Here is a 19,677-nt window from a genome sequence, read left to right on the forward strand (position 1 = left end):
AAATGTCCTAATATATATAGATAAGCTTCAAGCTCAAAATGTATACAGTGAGGAGAAATATACTTATTGAACAATATTATTTTTATTTTGATGTTCAGTGCCCTTGGGCCATATTTGATTTAGTTGAAATAATATATTCACATGTTTGTATGTTCGTTTGTTTTCCTCACCCAGAGGATTTACTCATAAAATTTTTATCTCTAATCCAGATAAAGGGAAGAGAACAATAACAGTAAGTGGTTTTCTGTAGCACACACGTCCTAAGCCACATACCATTACCCTGTGTCGACGTACTAGCATTTCCCATGACTACTTTATTGCCGAGAATCAGAACCAACAGGTTATTTTGTGGACGTTTTCTTAAACATAATGCTAGTTTGTTAACATTCTCTCAAAACTTCTCTACTTTGATTCAAAGGAAATTATTTGTTATGTACAAATAGGCATCTTATTTCAAAATGAACCACAAAACTGATATTCACATGGAATAGGAAAGTGATCCTAGCAATGATAAACTATAATAAATATTTTATCTACATAAATTAAAAATTCACTCTGATTGTGTTAAGTTACCAAAATTATAAAGCGATAAAGGCATTTTAAGGATTTTAAATAATCCTTTTAGATTAAGTTGATAGGACTGTACTGAAAAAGCAAAACTGAATACACAGGACAGGCGCACTTTTTTCCCTGTTTGTAGTTTGAGAAGTGGGAGCATGAGAACGATCCATATTGTTCCTGACCTAGTGTTCTAACCCAGTTTTCTCTCGTCTGAACAGCACTCACCATTTTTGGCAATGATAACTGAAAGGTATTCTTTATAAAAGGAGTTGACGTAGAGCAGCAAGCTCGGGGTCCGTGTGGTGCGGAAGCTAAACTTGATCGTTTCCCTGCTTAGCCTCATGTCACCGTGAAATGAAGCCGCGTGGAAGCTGGAATTTTTACTTAGGGAGTAATTTTCTTGAAAATTGTAAATCACAGATGAGCCAGATCCAAAATAGGCAGAAATCTCTGAAATGATATGCACATTTTACGTTAAAAAATTTAAGAAACAACGATGTTGTCTCAGTTATACTGATACTTTTTAAATTTAAAAAATAACTATCCAAACTTTTAGAAATCATTTTACTTACACGAGATTAATATCCTAAATTCACACATAAACACACCCTCCCCCCCAAATATATTTGTATAAAAGTGAAGAAGATGGTGGGAGAGGTAACTAGCTCGGGATCCCAGAACTCTGCTTTCCCCCATTACTATACTGGGCACTTGTTGAACGTGAGCTTCAGATAATGCTCACGGATAATGTAGCAACATCTCCACTCCCTCAGAGCTTTAGGTTTTTGTCTGTTTATTATTTTTACTATCTATAGATACACATTTTAGATACTACATAACATGTGGATGCAGAATAATATTCCTGATTACACTTAGCAAGATGAACTGGAAATCATTTAGATTCAGAAAATAAAGACATCCTCTTATAAAGACATGAGGATGCAAAGACAGGTCTTAGTTCTAACTTTAAACGTGAGAAGCATAGAATGGTAGCAGCAGTGATTGATTACCACAGGTTGATTTTAAACGATAACTTATTCCTGATAAAAAGTAGATGACTTGAAGAGTGCACTTTGGCCAACTTTCCATTAAATAATCTCAAATGCTTTCATTGCAAATCAGGGACTGCTTCAATTTGCAGCCAGTTTTCGTTAGTAAAGGTTCAGTAGCCCAGAAACACTTAAATAAAGCAACTGAATTAAACTGGTTGACATTTTTCTATGAGGAACTACAGCAAACGTTTGTCTATTCATGGAAGTCTGTTCAGAACGCTGAGTACTACACTCAGCTCGTTCCTTCTTCCATGACACGGATCAGTGAACAAGACCAGCTGAAAAAGAGTCCGCTGTTTCACTTCACCAACAGACAGTCGACATTTCACAGAGCAAAACGCCCGAGCATCTCTATTTTGTTACACATCAATATTGAATGCAAACGTTATTTATATTCCTGGAAATAATATTTGTTTGGTAAAACAACAAAGCTTCCTATATGTCTTTGCATTGTTGACCATCTTCAAAAATAGCAACAATGCTTTTAATGATTTGAAAAATGAGAACTGCCCATGGGACTGGTTGTTGACACCCATATTACTTAAGAGCATGAGCTGTAGATAGAAAAGAGCAGACTGAGCAGCCAACACTCTACAACACCTAGAGGCGACGATTAGAGGGTTTATCATCAATAAACACAGTGTTTCAAGAACCGTGGCAAATATTTAAGTAATGAAATGCCATTGGCATAAAATAGGCAATTTGCCAAAAAAAATTCAGAAATGGAAATACTTTTGTTTCAAATAGCTACAGAGAAAAAGAACTGCAGGAGGTTTTATTCACGTTGGATTGTCTTGCTGCTGGGGCACCCGCGTCACACTCACCATCTGAGCAGAACGGGCCTGTGAATGCAGAGGAGGTGCAGTCACAGGAGAACCCGCTGGGCTTTTCCCTGCACTTCCCGCCGTTGTGGCACAACCTCCCGTAGCTGCTGCAGTGCCCTCTGCAGCCCGGCTCCACTCCGGGAGTCACCTTGGCTCTTTCTTCCAGGTCCAGGGCCATTCCGTTCAACTGCAGAGACCGAATGCATCCCAGAAAGCCCCTCTGTCGGGTGGCTGTTCCACCTAAAAGGGAAATACTGCAAATGCAAACACGTTCCTAGGTGTTTTGTTCAGGATTTTACCACCAAACAAAACTGAGGCCTCACGGAGGGCGGACAAAATCATGACCTTAACAGAGAACCGCTGGAGTCTGAAGAGCCAATATACTTTTAGAAGCACGATTTGTGACAAAATAGTAGAAGAATTCAAAAAGATAAAAGATAAAACATTGATTCATTTTTTTCCCCAAAGGTTGAATTTGTTATAGATTTGTTTTCTAAAAGAGTTTTATTAAACTTTAAATTGGAGACTTTTTTTATCACTCTCTTTATTTTAAAGAACAACTTAGAGGCTCTTTCATTCAAATTAACAGTGATATGCATTGATATTCTTATGTAGAAACTAATCTTTTTCTTGCAATTTTAAATAAGCATATATTTGTGGGTAAGTGTGGTTCATCCTTCACATTGAAACCTGATCCTGATGCCGGGACAGTTTTAATTTAGTGAGAACTACAAAGGAATCCTTGAGTTTTTCTAACTTGACTGTGTGTTGATGTGCTCTTTTGGTTGTTATCTTTTCATCAAAAACACGCAGCATCAGATTGAGCACCAGAGTATTTGCTTCTGTCAGGCATATTTCCCAGTGGATTTTTTCTAAGTGTTGGACCAGTGTTCATTGTTTTAAGCTTGAAAAGATTCTCAACGAAATCGGGAAAGGGGATTAATGAGGACACACAGTGGTGTAACATTTATTGAATAATATATAACAACATGTATTTACCAAGTCACCCTTGAAGAGGTTTACAGTGTTTGGGTAGAATCAGACCCTGCTATTCTAAGGCAGAGGTTCTCAAATGTTAAGGAATATGAGTACTACATGGAAAGGCTTCTTAAAATACAGGGTCAGGGGCTTGTCCCAAGAAATACTGATTGTGTGGGCCAGAAAAAAAGGCTGTGAATCTAAACGGTCAACAAGCACACAGGTGAACCTGATTCAGACAGTCACTTAAAGCACTATCTTAATGGGAATGTAAGCTTGGGTGCACTTGCACATACATTGGTGCCCAGGAATACCATAAATTAATGCTCAGAATTTGAAGTAGGAAAATAGTGTCCTAATCTAAATAATCTGGGCGATTTACCCAGAGACAGTTAGGTGGTCTTGGGGCCTCTGAAAAGGAGCTTCGTCTTTGAACAGATGATGCTGCCTCACCTCCAGGATCCTATACCTGCTCTGTACCTGTTCTCTCTTCCCAGAACGTGTTAACTCTCCCTACCCGCCCCCCCAACCCCCACTTCATTTAGCTAGTTCCTAATCTAGCCACATTTACCTAAGGTCTCCTATTCTCAGATTAAACAGGTTTTCTGGGGGGTTTTTTTGTTTATTTTTTTTGTATTTCAGAACCAAAATTTGGCCAGAAAGACCCTAAATAAGTAAGTCTTTGTCATCATCTAGCAAGCTTTACTTTTGTACAATTTTCCTTGTATATTATCAGTGTATCTCCATCGAAATACACATTCAGTAAGGGCTGTTTCAATCACACTATATCCCCAGAACAAAGAACAGTGCCTGACACATAATAGCTGTGCAATAACTATGTATAATTATAACTAATTATCAATTAATATTGATCATAACTACTAATTCTCAATTAATTTACTGTTAATAAATAATTAACACACTCATTCACTAAACCGATTGTACCTTAGGAGTAGGAGATGGGAGCTTGGTGCTTCAAAAGTTGAAGACAGGTACAGCCTTTCCTCACAGGGATGTTTGGGTCCCTGGGACTGAGATTGTCGATAGAACTCAATGAATATTTCTGAATAAGTTAATTCTATGTTTTTGGATAATGAAACACCATGAAGAGGACAATAAAAGAATTTCTGAGAATTCTGAACTCACAGTACTAATGCTATTTAGTCATATATTTCAAATGACTGTATTTAAATATCTGTATTCAAATGGCTTCAGTTGACATAATTTGTGCCTTTTCAATGAAGAATATGAAAGTTTTAAGGGTGTGGGTCATATTTTCTATTTATAAATCCAGATGAAGTATGGTGTGGAGCCAGACATCTTACAATTCCAGTTTATGTGGGCAAGGAAGAGAGAGTTGCTTTTATCCCAGAGTTTCAGAATTGCTGACACAATTGTTTCATCCCGCCTACATTTACTCAATCTCCTGCCACCCTTGAAGTCCCTCTTCTCCTCTTACCTTGAGGACATCTTTTCTCTTCCTTCCACTTCAAAGCTGCTGCTAACTCAACTCAGTAAGAATGTCTAGGGCTCGGTCAAGTTTGTGACAGAGATTCTTTCGGCATCCTTACTGGAGTTTTCTTTCCTGGGAAAGTAAGGCAGCCTGCAGCCTTGGTTTTAGCTTTGGCCCAGGCACTCTTTGGAGGAGGGCCAAATGCTGTGAAATCTGGATTAGAGGTGTATTCCTGGTGTATTTCACTGACTTCATGTTACAGTATTTTAAATCACAGTGTAGAGTTTATAGTACACAGTAACATTAAATCATGGCCTGTTATGCATTTGTCACTCTGAAACATCTATAGTCTCTCTGATTTAGGGGTTTGTCTCAGTCTACCAGTGACATAATAATAACTAAATAACCCAGAGTCCAACAACTGAATAATCCATTTTCATTGCTTCCAATTCATTCATTCTTGTTTGTTTTCTGCTGTTTTGTTTCATATGGATGAGGAGCTAGAGGCATAGAAAAGTCCAGGGACTAGCCCATGGGCATAGCTGAGAAATTTTAGAATAAACACATTTAGTCAGAGGCAGAGTTAAGACTAAAATGTACAGTTGGCCTTTCGCTACAAGGACGCCCCTTTCCTCTCCATGTAAGAATATGGTCAAAGAAGAAAACTTCCATTTTCTTCTCCTCAGATCACTTTTGGTTTGAATGGCATTTCAGTTCTGCAAGCTTCACTTAGCAGCTCTTTCCTGGACACTGTCTGACATTGGAAGTACAGAGTTATATGCAACAAATCGTGGTCTCAGAGATCTCACAGTCTAGTAATGGATTTAGACAGAGAGACGTGAGCACAACATGATGTCAGTGGCAGAAATAGATACCCCGTGGAGAGGAAGGTCAGAGGATGGGGATATTAACAGGTGAAAATACACATGTATACATGTGAAATATATGCCTAAATAGCATTCGTAATAGTGAGATGAAAATCAACACAGTTTTGTAAACAGGACTTAATGCTGTACTTTTAAAGAGTTAATGCTTGCCTAATCAAACAGTTTTAAACTACATTTTTAAATTACCAAGAAAATGTAATGTCTAATTAAATATAAACATTTGCAGCACACATGTACTGAAGATTCTTACTTTACCATTAGGTTTCAAGTTAATAACCTTTTATTTTAAGATGTAACTGTTCAGGAAAACACGACTAATGTAAATAGGATTGGGCTTGAAAGCGTAATTAAAGATTCCAATGACTTTTCCAGGTTAGAGTATGTCCAATTAAAATGAGTTGCAGTTTGATTAATTGATTCTGGATGTTTCTGCTGAGTTATTGTGTTTGGAACTGCCTTCCAATTAATTTTTCTATCAATTTACCTGCCATACTGTATCAGATATAATGGATTCCGTAACTTCACAAACACTGAGTATTCTGTGAAACAAATACCCAACGTTTCTATGTGGATGAATATAACTGAATCTGTTCCCTTACATAACAGTTTTGGGATACTGCATCTAGATAAGTGCGCAAGGTGCTGAGTAGAGACTGAGGCCAATCCCTTTATCACATTCCACACTCTCAGGAAGTTAGACTAAGTGACAGATGCTATTGTCACAGAGTACAAGCTGGTTCTTTCCTATGCCAATTTTCCACTACTTTTGTGGCAGGAAGACCTTTCATTTTTTAATGGCAAATTATTTATGTGCTGTGCTTGAATATTATTGAGGATTAACTGGGAACAACTGTGTAATTTGCCCAGGGGCCTTAGAGGAAAAAAGAAATCAAGATCCCCACACTTCTCTTTAAAAGCCAAAGTTACAGAAGCTTGTCAGAGTACAAGGGTTCTCTGTGACCAGGGTGCTATGCAGAGAAAGGCAGGGAAGGCCCCGATCATGGGTCACCTGGGGGCAGGGAAGTGACTGGGGCATGAGGGCTGGGCCAGGACCAAGTCAGCGGACTGACGGGAAGAGTGGTCCTCTGTACATCGCGCGTTGGACCTTCAGTCCTGTCCTTCCCAGCCATCCCCTGGGTCTGGGGAAGACGCAACCCTGCAGCAATGATGGTATCAGTTAGTGTAGAAAGCTGTGAGACTGGAAGCCCAGCTATAATTTTGCCATGGACTGTTCCTCACTGAGCAAAGCCCTGGGCGGGCTGGGAAGAGGAGGACTGTTCTCCCTCACGTTTAAAGAACGATCATGGTTGAAAGAGGCAGGTGGTGTAAGCAACCGTGTCACAGGCAGAAAGTTCAGTCACTTTTCCCTGAACCAGAGTCAGTGGTGAGCACACGTCCCAGTGGTAGTGGCAGCAGGGAAAAATGGGTCTACTCAGACTTAAGGCCACAGCAATGTCTGGTTTGACCGTACTAAGGTCTATTTCAAAGAAATGAATGTTGGTGGTATTAGTCATATTCTCCGATTTCAAGAGATCCCATCTGAATTCTGATTTTAGTCAACAGTCACTCAGATTTGCTCACTAGACACAGAAAAGTACACCGGGAGCTTCTTTGGCTGATCATGAAAAAGACATCTCAAGGAGGGGAGAAGAAAATAATTGAAATAAATGATATGATTACATTAAAGAGAAATGTGACTTTTATTGCACTGCACTTTGGTAACGAGGGAACATATTTACGACTACAAAAGAAAATTAGTCTGTAATAAAAATTATTCAAACTTAAAGTTGTTTGGCATTCTCTTCCTGTAACTATATTTTAGCCTATCAAAAACAAACCGAAAGCAAAAAGACAAAAATCTCGAATATATTATAATTAAGAACTTCTGCTCATCAAAAGACACCATTAACAAATGTGAAAATGCAATCCACAGAGAGAAAGGAAAATATCTGTAGTGAATTTATCTGAAAAGGAATCATCCAAAATATATAAAGAATTCTACAATTTGTTTTTAAAAGAGGACAGCCCTGTAGAAAATGGGCAAGAGATCTGAACAGCCACTTCATAAAGGCCGCTGCCCAAATGGCCAACAGAGATTTGGTAGAGTCTCCTGATGCTTGGCATACGCTCATTCCTGTGACCCAGTAACTCCACCCCACGTACACACCCCACAGATATACAAGCATATGTTCACCAAAAGACCAGCACAACGATGTGTTTGTAATATGCAACTTTGAAAGTACACAAATGCCCATCAACAGTAAATAAATATCTTTGTACTGGCACTGCCAGGGTCCCAAAAGCTCCCCAGGCCATATGAGTGTATGACTAGGTTGAAAACCAGCTTTCAGAGCTTCAATATGCTTAGAGTTCAGCATTAACCTTTGAGTATGGCATTTAGAGATTGTTTGCTCTTGATACTTAATAAATATTTGTAGATTTGATGCAGTTCAAATGCAATGCAAATGACTCGTGAGTGTACGTCAGGAGTCCTTACTTCTCCTTCGGGCCCTGGTCCCAAAGTATCGAAATGAAGTTTGTCCCATTTAAAAATCTGCCAGTGAAAAATTTAGGCTGCAAACAAAAATTTTAGAGCTGGTTGAATGAAAATCAATTCAAGGCTAATTTAAGACGCTTCTAAGAAAAATGCTGAGTTTACAAGCCAAAACAGAAAATGACCACTGTCACAATTCAGCTTAAAAAAATGACTGATTCTTTTCTCTGCCTCATTTCCGTGGTTGGAGCATGTCTGTGGGTGTAAAATCACAGCAGTGACTCTCAACATTGAGTCCTCAGTGTTTACAACGTCAAGGGCATATGTTAATTACACCAATCAGCATCATGTTGCTAAACTTCTTTTTTAAGGTAGGGAATAGCACCTCTGAATAGGACTATTTAACTAAGATATGTCATAAATCACACACATACAAAAAAGGACAAAGTGAGAGAACCGTGAAAAGGTTGGTAAAGACCCAGTGCCATAATTTAGAACAAGAATAGAGAAAGATGGGCTACAAATAGGAGGGGAATCATCATTTTTACACCGAAAAGCAATGTAATGGTTGAGATTATTTGGGGGAAGGGAAGATGTTCATTGCATTGTTGTTATTGTTTCTCATCTGACTATCACACTACATTAATGTTAACTTTCTCATACAAGGATTTTTGTTCATTACTTTATTACTCCTTCACTTCGCATGCCATCCTACAGTTTAGATTAGTTGAAGATAGTTGTGCCAATATTGGGAACTGCAGGGATTGTTAAAGTCCTTCTGTTATAATTCTGTGGTGTAGGCTAACACTAGTTGAATCTCCAAAACTACCTATCATTTCCTTATTCCTGTTTCAGTTGCCAATAGTTGTTGCCCAGCTGAATCACGTTTTTAGTCATGCTTTCTATTTATTTTTACTGATTTTGCTCAGAAGTTAAAGCATTAGTCTTGCCTCAGAGTTTCACTCTGAGATGTGAACACACTTTATGATTGGTCTTTAGGGGAGAGAGTGAAGCAAGCAATGGAGAAAATACATTGGATTCTTTCATGTTATCCTATTGCAGCAGTCACTTCTGAGAGACTGCCAAAAACTCTAATCTCAAAAAAAAGTAACATCGACAAATATCATCAACATGGGCCTGGCTATGGTAGCACAGGGAGCTGGAGAAAATAATTTAATTCAAAATTAACATATATTCAAATATCTGTAACGTTCTACTTGTAGGTAAAAGTGTTAAAGATAGTATCTCAAACAAACAAATATCTACATTATCAAAATTTCTACTGTTTCATATTTGTAGTGCTACAAAATAACTTCATTTAGTATTTGAAATATTCCACAACAGGTTTAATGTTTTGTGCTATATTTGTTTACAAACAAGAAGGTGAATTTTTGGTAAAAGCTGCTAAATGCTGGGGTAATAACATAATCTAACTTTGACAGACTGATACTAACTTGGTCTTTCAGTTTTGCCCTGTATTTATAAAAACTGTGTTTCCACAACATTTAAAACATCATCATCATCATCATGTGTCTGAATTTAAACATTTTTATTAGGGAAAAGAAAGTGACGCTGAAAACTGTAGACTTACTCTTTGCAATTATATCTATCTCATTCATTTGTCCTGATACCCAAATACAAATGACAGTCGTTATGCACGGTTGAAAATACTGATTAGTCATAATTATTTTTTAATATGCATGGGTGAGCTACAAATTAAACTCTTGAACCTGTAAGTAAGGGAAATGAAATTGCCCTTTAAAATTTTAACCAGAAAATCAATTATATTGGCTTAAAGCGGAGCCAGTCACCCAAGGATCACTGGCTCTGAGAGCAGACTTAAGTCCAACAATTTGAAGGTATTAATACACGGGGAAACAGTTTCAAAGAGAATGTCCTTCTACATCTGACGCGCTGGCACAGAACATACGAACAAAGCAGCCAGGTTTCCTGGTGAGAGTGTGATTATGGGGCGGGTGGAACCTCATTGAAGGAGGTGGGATATTTTCTCTGGACTATGAAGAATAACCAGGGGTCTTTTCCAGCCTGGCACAAGTGTGGTCTGTATTGTATATGTGGGACCAGGGAACAGCTTTAATCATGCTACAAGTTAGGATTAAGGAAGAGAACAAGAAAAGTTAACTTCAGGTGAAATTAAAGACTGAGAAATGATGTGAGTAACGCAAAGACCTTGCCGAAGGATATTAGCAGGAGTAAAAATAGTGAAACACTAACAGCGATAACCGACTCACTAGCAAGTGCTGTGCATCTCCATGTAAAATATGTCCCAACTCTCTTTATCACCATTTCCCCTTTAGCCCGTGCCACCACGATCTCTCATGGGGACTAATGCTGTGGCCTGATTCTACCCTTTCCTTCCATCCATTTTCCTCACAGCAGTAAGAGAGAATGTGGAAAACGTAAATTAGACCATGCCACTCGTCTGATCCTTTAGAACGAAATCCAAATTCCTCACCATGGCCTTTGCACCATCCTCCTCTCACACCAATTCTCTCCTCAGCCACCACGACTTACTCCTTAACTCCCGAGAAGCTCATTCCCACCGCCTGGAATTTTCTTCCTTTGGATATTCCCAGAGTTCCCTCTTCTGCTTCATCTTGCCTCTGTTCCAATGTAAGGTCCTCAGAGAGGACTTCCATGAACACCCTACTTGACATAGAAGCCCCCCAAACCAAACTGTTGCCTGACGCCTTACTTTACTTTTTACTTTATTGTATTTATCATTATCTGAAACTTTATATACATACACACACACATACAGACATATGTGTGTATGCATGCCTGTGTATATGTAAATTGTTTTTATATATATTTACATACATTTTTTTTTATTCTGTCTTAGTTTTTACTCTTTTATTGGCTGCCTCTTGTCTCTTCCACTGAAACATACTCTTACGAAGGCCGAGAACTACTTTTGGTCTCGGTAGTGCTACATTAAACTAGCTGTAATTATTACTAGTTTTTTACTACTTTTCACCCACTTTATGCTAATTCAGTATAATCTTTTAATTATAATTTAAATTCTGTTGAATCTTCCTACAGGGGAAAGGTCTTTTCATCTAGAAATAAAAAAAAATGTTGATTTGTTTGACAGTAATGTTGTAAATTGACAAATTACTATTTTGTCTTGTATGTATTATTCTATTAGCTTGGTTGGGGCCCTTTCCTAAGAGTGGTTCACTCTTGCAATAGAGGTGAAGATGAAAACAGACCCTTATGTGGCCTCTTGACAGCCAAAAATGTGCCTCTACCTAAGGCTGCAAGCCTTTTTTTTTTTTTTTAACATGAGTCCGTCTTTAATATTATCACATTAACCACTTCAATTTACTCAGTTACCTATGAGTAGGAAGGAGGGCACTGTATAAAGAGATTTTTATTAATAGATGTAACCTTTTTTTCAGAGATCTTTCTTTCTGCCTTTCCTTTTTAATTTTCAACAACTTTGACTTAAACATAAGATAGATTTCAGTTTTTAAAACTTTCAAGTAACACAATCATCCTTGAATTTAACACATGTAGGAATGTCAAAAGCCTAACCAACTGCCTCCATAAAGATGAAATCTCTTAGATCTTATTAAAATTATAACACATGACTGATGGCAAAAGACTCAAGTCTGTTCGGACACACAGTTGTGTGTCATAATAGTACTTCTATTCATTACAACTACCCGAAACCAAATAAGGCTAGAATTCCCATCAGACACAATATATAGTGACTCCATTTCTATGAAGTTAAAATTCATACGAAGAATGAAAGGTCATGCACAGGCAAACTGCAGCAGATTTCACTGAAAAATTCAAGGACTGTTTCAGCCTTCTCAATTTCTAAGAATAGTAAGGCTATTTCCTAGATCCTGACAGATTTGAAATTGCCATACCTTTTGCTGTGGCCATCTCTTATTTTTTGTAACTCAAGAAATATCTGTGTCAATTTCCTGACTGAGCTCCTAGCATGTTATTAAAAGAAAAGTTATGTATTTCTTTTCATGGTTTCTTTATGATTTCCATACCCTTAAATAAGCTTCATCCTTCACAGTGAGAGAGAATAAAACAAGGCTGTTAAGCAAGAGAAGACGTAATGGGGACCTGATGAGAATTTTGTCCTAAAACATAACTCTTACAAGTGCTTGAAATATAATTTCTGATAATTTACAATTTATCCTGCTTGACAGCATTGCTGTGTCCTCAATTTACACTAAAATGTATGAAAAGTGATCAAGACATAATTCCTTGAACTTCATGGTCAATAAATTCTGTTAAGTAATTAGCAGAGATGTAAAATAAAACAAACACACCCAGGAGGATTCTGCTATCAAGTCTCTAAAATAACAAGTGAATGTATTTAGAAAATAAAGGAACAACGTTTGGATATAAATATGACGTAGGTGGTCACAAGACATGAGAAAAACAGGGAACATAAGGGACACCAGAAGAACTGGTGAAACTGGTCAAATCATGGATCCTACACACTTTGCTCATGCTTTTTTCTTTTTTTTTTTTGCCCTGCTATTGGCCTGTTTTACACACGGGTCACTGGTTGGCATCAGCTGGATTTACAAGGAGGGTTCTTCCACTTCCTGGGGAGAAGAGGTAAACATTTCCAATATTATATTAAAGATATGAATATGAAAGAAAAACTGAAACAAGTCACATAATCTGTAATAATAAGAATGTTTATGTTAAATTTATACAGTGCTGTATGTCAATTATATCTCAATAAAATGGGAATGGAATAAAAGAATGCAGGTTTAGGAATTAGTCAAACACAAATTTGAATTTCATTTATTAGGTGGATTTCTGAAGACAGGTCATTTCAGCTGCCTGAAACTCAGTTAGACCTCGTCTGTTAAACAGGGATAATACCCATTTCACAGGTTGGTTACGAGGAAGTAATAAAACACCTGGCGCAGCCTGGAACATAGGTTCTCAATAAACGGGGATTTGGTGGTGGTGTTATCGTTATCTTATAGTTGGTGTTATTTTATTTTGGCCCATCTCTGCACTTACGCCATGCAATTAAAGACAAACTGCCTAAAAGCGGGACTTACCCACAAAGAGCTGACTGTTGAGCTGCAGGAGGACATGCCCATCAGCCGGAGCAGGCTGCGTCCTTGGTGAGAGCTGATCCACTTGAACGGACGCCTCTTTCGTGTTCCTCTCAACCCTAATGTGGTGCCACTGGTTGTCGCTGAAGGGAGTGGGTGACTGCACCGAGATTTCAAAAGGCCCATTCCCCACATCGAATGAAAATGCCACGACTGCAGGAGCTGGAAATGTCAGACGTGAAGATTGTTCACGTTAGTCCCCGTGGTGGAGAGCTGAGTCTTCAATACACTCAGGAATAGCACCATAGCATCAACGGTCACTAAACATGAAGACAATGGTTTGAACTCTATGGAAGGAACCATTGATGTCGGCACAGAATAGATGTGGAATGAGACAGTAAAATACATTTGTATTTTGGGGAAAAAATGGATTCTAAGAAATTCATCACCAGAGTTAAATTTTTCATGGTGATAAAAATGAAAGCTATTTAGCCAGGGCAAGAAAACTAAAGAGCATCTGGCATTTTATATAAAAATAATTTTGACGGTGATTCAAAGTTTGTTTAATTTCAAAAGCATGCAATATGCATTTGATATCAAAATACTAATAGCAGTCTAGGAGGATATCGAAACAATACAGCTGGTTGATTTAATTAAGTAATTTTGAAATTAACTGAGAATTTGGATTTTTAAAAATTTTTTGAATTTAAAAGACTTAAGTTGGTTCTAGAGAAGACTAATAATTTCCCCAAATTATTATATATGTTAAATATCAAATAATTTTCTTGCAAAAACTCTATCTTAATATCATAGTTTTTTTCAAAAGGACACAATGAAAAGATTCAGCTGATAAAGTAGAAACATAGTACTTTAAAAATTAGTTAAAGAATTTACTCCTAAATAGAATCCCAAAGACTTCTTAGGAAAAGAAGACTTACAGCGTAGCTCTATCCGTATAAAATCAGTAATCCCCAGGTTCTCTAAAAATACCCCAGATGAAGCTGTTGTCTTAAAAAAGAAAGACACATCTGCACTAAGTTCTCCGTGGAAAGTAGGAAAATGAAGGTATGAAGCCTCAGTATTGAAGGAAGCTGAATTCCAAAATAACCCTGTTTTTTTTTTAAAGGGAAAGATAAAAAAGGAAAACAAATTCATAAAATAAATGACATAACTACATTTTCTATTTTTTTTTTGCAGTTTTACTCTTAAAATATTGCTAATTTATACAAACCTGCTTTTCTTTTGTCTGTTAATTATACAGTATACAAGACATGAAAACATGATTGGAGATTTTACAAGGTTGAATTTCTGGATTCCTTCCAACATAGGAGAGGAAAGATCACTGCAGTAACAGTCTGAAAGTTATATTTCATATAAGAAAAATAACCTGCAGCCTAAATACCAAAGCATTATGATAAGATCTGCCAAACATTAATAGACATTTTTTTTATAACTTGAAAATTTAAACACCTACATTACTTTGAATAACAAAAACTCTACAGAAGCTCAAAGTGTTTTTTGTTCTAACACTTCTAACATACCTTACAGAGTTACACCCCCAACTAACTGTTTTCATTAATGGGCTTTGTGATTTTCCAAGCTGAGATTGGCAGTCAAAATATTCTCATCTGATTAAAGATCAAGACACTACTTACTCTGTGCTATGCTGATATTCTCATGAAAATGCTCTTTTCATTCAAAACTATCTTTTATTTTGCTTATAACAGTGAAGTAGGAAAAGGGTTCTCAAAATTTGTTTAAATGCTCAAAATAAGGAGCAAATGTTTAAAAATTGTAGTATAAAGTAAGACATCTGCAAAAATTATGTGGACTATAAAGTAAATTATAATTTCTGTCCAAATACAACTTCTTATTTTCACCTTCCCATTCAGTTTTTTGGTTACATCTACAAGTTTCCACAAGTTTTCTTCTGAAAAAAATATTCTCGGTCTTATAAAAACAAAGCATGGAAAAGAAAATACACATGCAGTGGCATGAAGTGATGGAAGTGAAATCCAACTGGATACATGTGGTTGATGAGAAGCATTATTGGAGAAATGAACTACGCATTGCCGCTGCCACCAGCAAGTTGTCGACACATCAAAAATAAACATACATCTTCAGTTTTAAGCAACTGCCATCATGTGTACTCACAACACTGAATGAAATTCTACTAAATTACCTTCCTGGAAGAAAGACGTATTGATCCTCTGAAGTTAGAACACAGGAATTTCAAAACAACGTTTTGTTACGTTAGCAGAGAACGGATACCTCGTTAAGTTAAAAGTCACGAACTTGACTTGGCTTCTATTTGTTCCTTAGATTATAATTTATTTTCTATAAATTCTGGATCCAAACAAACAGGGTTTACTTACATCTATTGTATTTTCTCCTGTATTTCCTATGGACCTGATTCAAAAGTCAATCCTCAGCTCATATGTGGACAATTTTAGAGCTGAGTTTATTCAGCTGAGAATATACTTAGAGGGCTTTTTTTTTTTTTTTTTTTTCTACAGCCAAATGAAACTGTATATTTTCTGAGTATGTCAAACTTTGCCCTTATTTCCATTTTGCAGCTATTTCTGTGCCTAGACATTTTGCTCTCTACGAAAGAGAGCAAGAAAAGCAAAATATCAAGCCAGGGGTAGTAACACATTAGTGTTCTTAAAAGTTTTTACCTGACCTATTTTTAGAAGGAATTAAATGCCTTTCTGTTGAAATGTATGAACATTAAAATAAAGCTGTAACTTTAAATTATGGAATTTTATTAAACCTTGCTCATTTGGAGTGATTACTAAGAGGAACACTCAGAATTACTTAAAGGTCTAAATTAGATATTATTACTATAAGAACATAATATCCCATTTGTTTCATTTTTATATCACAACTAACCCAATAAAGCATCATACAGAGGGCTTCAGGGAACTGGCTGAAACAGAGGAACAATTCTTTGAATTGCTGCTATTTTTACAATGAATGCTTCTACAGTAATGAAAACAATTTATTACCTTAGGTAGTTTAAACACTCACACACACATAGTACCACATTTATCTAGTTAGCAAACCTTATTTTACAGACTCACAATAGGTAAAAAATGAAGTAAGAACACTTTATTGAATTAAGAAATTGCTGCTAATTCACAACAACTATAAAGACAGGAAAGGCCAATATTTCCAAATGATAGCTCAGCTCTTTACAGACTGTGCCAGGAAGCACCCAGGAGGATCTGGACTGCCTCTGAGAAAGGAGGGGCAAGAAAGAGGAAGCAGAGCAGAGCCCAGCAGGCAGACACCAGCCAGAAGCGGCAGGTCTTTTAAAGAGAGGATTTCATGGCTGGGGTGGATCAAAAATCCCTAAGCTACACCTGGAGAAGACCAGAATGCAACCACTTACTATATGAACGCTCTTTATTATCCCAACAAAATGCCATTTGCAGCAACATGGATGGACCCTGAGATTATCACACGAAGTGAAGTAAGTCAGACAGAGAAAGACAAATATCATATGATATCACTTACATGTGGAATCTAAAAAATGATACAAATGAACTTATTTACAAAATAGAAACAGACTCACAGAAATAGAAAACAAACTTATGGTTACCAAAGGAGAAATGTGGGGCGGGAGAGGATAAATTAGGAGTTTGGGATTAACATATACACACTACTATATATAAAACAGATAATCAACAAGGACCTACTGTATAGCACAGGAAACTCTACTCAGTATTCTGTAATAACCTATATGGGAAAAGAATCTGAAGAAGAATAGCCATATATATATATATATATATTAAAAAAACCATGATGCATTATTCTAAGTAATTATTACTAATAATTAATAAAAGTAATTAATAATTAATATATTCTCAATTGCATTCAATATAGGGTACTAGAGATTTGGAAAGATTCCTTCAGGGATGCCACTTACTTATTAACTTTCCAGAATTCAAAAGAAATTGTAATGAATAACGGGATCCATATGGTCTTTTACATAGAAAAGGAAGATGTAGTAAGTATTTGATTCCATACATAAAGTAAAAAAGAGCCCGTAGAGGAAAATTAACTTAGTAGAATATTAAGATTACAAGTAATTTTTAAAATACCTGTTTTGCTAAACTTTTATTTATATCATTTATTAATGATAATGATTCTCCTTTTAAAAGTAACATTTATAGAGACAGAAAGTAGACTAGTTGGCTGGGAAGATGGAAGGATTGAAAGATGACAGGGGCTTTGAGGTGAAGAGTTCTTTTTAGGATAATGAAAATGTTCTAAATTGATTACAGTAATGGTTACACAATGCTATGAATAGAAAGCTTAGAGTAATCACTCCCAGTTTGGTTGTATCATATGTATCTCATACATATACTCAAATTCTTTGGGAAACATGTAGAAAGAGGAAGGTAAAGAGGGGAGACTGCAGAGAGAGAAGAAAGAGGAAAACCAAGAAGAGAAGGGGGTTAAAAGGGTGGAGAAACTTTAAGAAAATTAAATAAAGGAAACCCAAGGAAAGAAAACAAAAAGAAACATAAGAATTAACATAAAAAGAATTTATTAATGGTGAAGGGTTATCAGATATAGTGGAGCTTGCAAAATTATATGATTATCTGTTAAAATGGAATTGACCCTCATTCTTTTTAATGGTTTATATGTAGTCTGCCAAAAGGAATAGAACTCTGTTAATGGAAGAGAAATTAACCAAATCACTAGTCAATATCATTTTCCAGTCTAAGAATACAATTTCTGCAAAGTTATTTATTGCCTACATGCACCTTTGATTATTTAATGCATTCTGGGCAGCTGTGATTTCTCAGACAGCTGAACAAGTCAATGCAGGCAAAATGAAGAAACTAATTCCAATGACAAGAGTCTAAGAAAAAGAAACTTAGAACAATCTTTTCTAACCATGTAGGTTTTGAGGGCGCCTTGGTTAGACATAAAATTTCAACACAATGAATTAACTGAGAAGAAATACATTTCATAAAATTGGCTGAAAAATTCAAATGCCAAAGAGTTAAAAATACTACCTTGTCCAGATTAACAAATTGAGAGCAAAAATTTAGATCACGCTTACAACTCTTTAAACCGATTATGAAATGCAGGTATCCATTTTACCACATCACAGCCTATTTCAGGAAAAATTAATACCAGCGCACAAGACTGAGATGCATCCTTGTTAAGTACTGACCTATAAGGTAACTATTCCTTAAATTATTCTGTCAGAAAAAGCAAATCACCTCAAGCTGGAAAAGTCAGTTTGGCCTCAGAACTTCCCACAGCAACATTAAAAACTAGAAGATACAGGAGCACTGTCCACAAATTTCTGAAAGAAAATGTTGCCAGCCTAACTTTTTTTTTAAGCATTAAGGTAACAGGTAGACCTTATCAAATTTGAAAGAATTCTGAGAATAAAGCACATACAAACTCTTTTGGGGAAAAATAAAAATAAAGCATTCCTTCATAATGAAATATAGTCCATCAAAAGATACCTAGAAAAGCTATAAAAGACAAAGTTGACTGCATCTCTTAGTACAGGTAGAGTAGAATATTATGTACAAAGTGGTGAAAAGTCACAAAGTGTGATTCAAAAATACTATACCAGTTTCTAAAAAGGTTAAACATAGGGTTACCTTTTGGTCCAGAAGTTCCACTCCTAGATATACACTCCTAAGAGTGGAAATACACATGTCCAAAAAAACACACCTATACACAGATGTTCATAGCAGCATTATTCATAACAGGCAAAAAGTGGAACCAACCCAAATGGCCAACAACTGATAAATGGATGAACAAAATGTGATGTATCCATACAGTGGAACATTATTTGGTCCTAAAAATAATGAATATTTGATACGAGATGCAACATGGATAATCCTTAGCAAAGTGCAGGCTAAGTGAAAGAAGCCAGTCACAAAGATCACAAACTCTGTGTTTTCATCTATATGAAATGTCCAGAATAGGCAAGTCTGCAGAGATAAAAAGTAGATCCACGGTTGACTAGGATTGGGGTGGGAGTGAGAGAAAATGGGGAATGTCTGCTAATGGGTACAAGTTTCTTTATGGGGTAGGAAAATGTTCTAAAAGTGATTGTGGCGATGGTTGGACACCTCTGTGTAATATGCTAAAATGATTAAATATACTAAAATACCATTAGATTGTATACTTTAAATAGGTGCATCATAGGGCACATGAACTATATCTCAAAAAAGCTGTTACCAAAAAATAACATAAGGTTAAACCAGCCAACTTTGTCTTAGAGTTCTGAGGCAACAAATACTCTCAAGCATTTGCCAACTCAGGAAATGCAACACTCATGGGTCTTTCTGGAGGAAAAAAAAAAAAAACCACAGAAAATATCA

General features: G+C 36.5%; 1 protein-coding gene across 2 annotated transcripts in view; it reads right to left on the minus strand.

The window, feature by feature from the left end:
- CNTNAP4 (contactin associated protein family member 4) overlaps positions 1-19,677 on the minus strand; it is a 265,562-nt gene that overhangs the window by 20,205 nt on the left and 225,680 nt on the right. The window contains exons 16-19 of one of the 2 annotated variants that reach the window (XM_007182603.2): positions 14,254-14,424; positions 13,319-13,537; positions 2,438-2,677; positions 787-1,011 (exon numbers count right to left, since the gene is read on the minus strand). In XM_007182603.2, the coding sequence (XP_007182665.2) occupies positions 787-1,011; positions 2,438-2,677; positions 13,319-13,537; positions 14,254-14,424 (855 nt within the window). The remainder of the gene's footprint in view (positions 1-786; positions 1,012-2,437; positions 2,678-13,318; positions 13,538-14,253; positions 14,425-19,677) is intronic. The other variant, XM_028166624.2, reaches the window with a different exon arrangement.

Source organism: Balaenoptera acutorostrata, chromosome 19, assembly GCF_949987535.1.
Source record: "Balaenoptera acutorostrata chromosome 19, mBalAcu1.1, whole genome shotgun sequence".
Lineage (NCBI taxonomy): Eukaryota > Metazoa > Chordata > Mammalia > Artiodactyla > Balaenopteridae > Balaenoptera > Balaenoptera acutorostrata.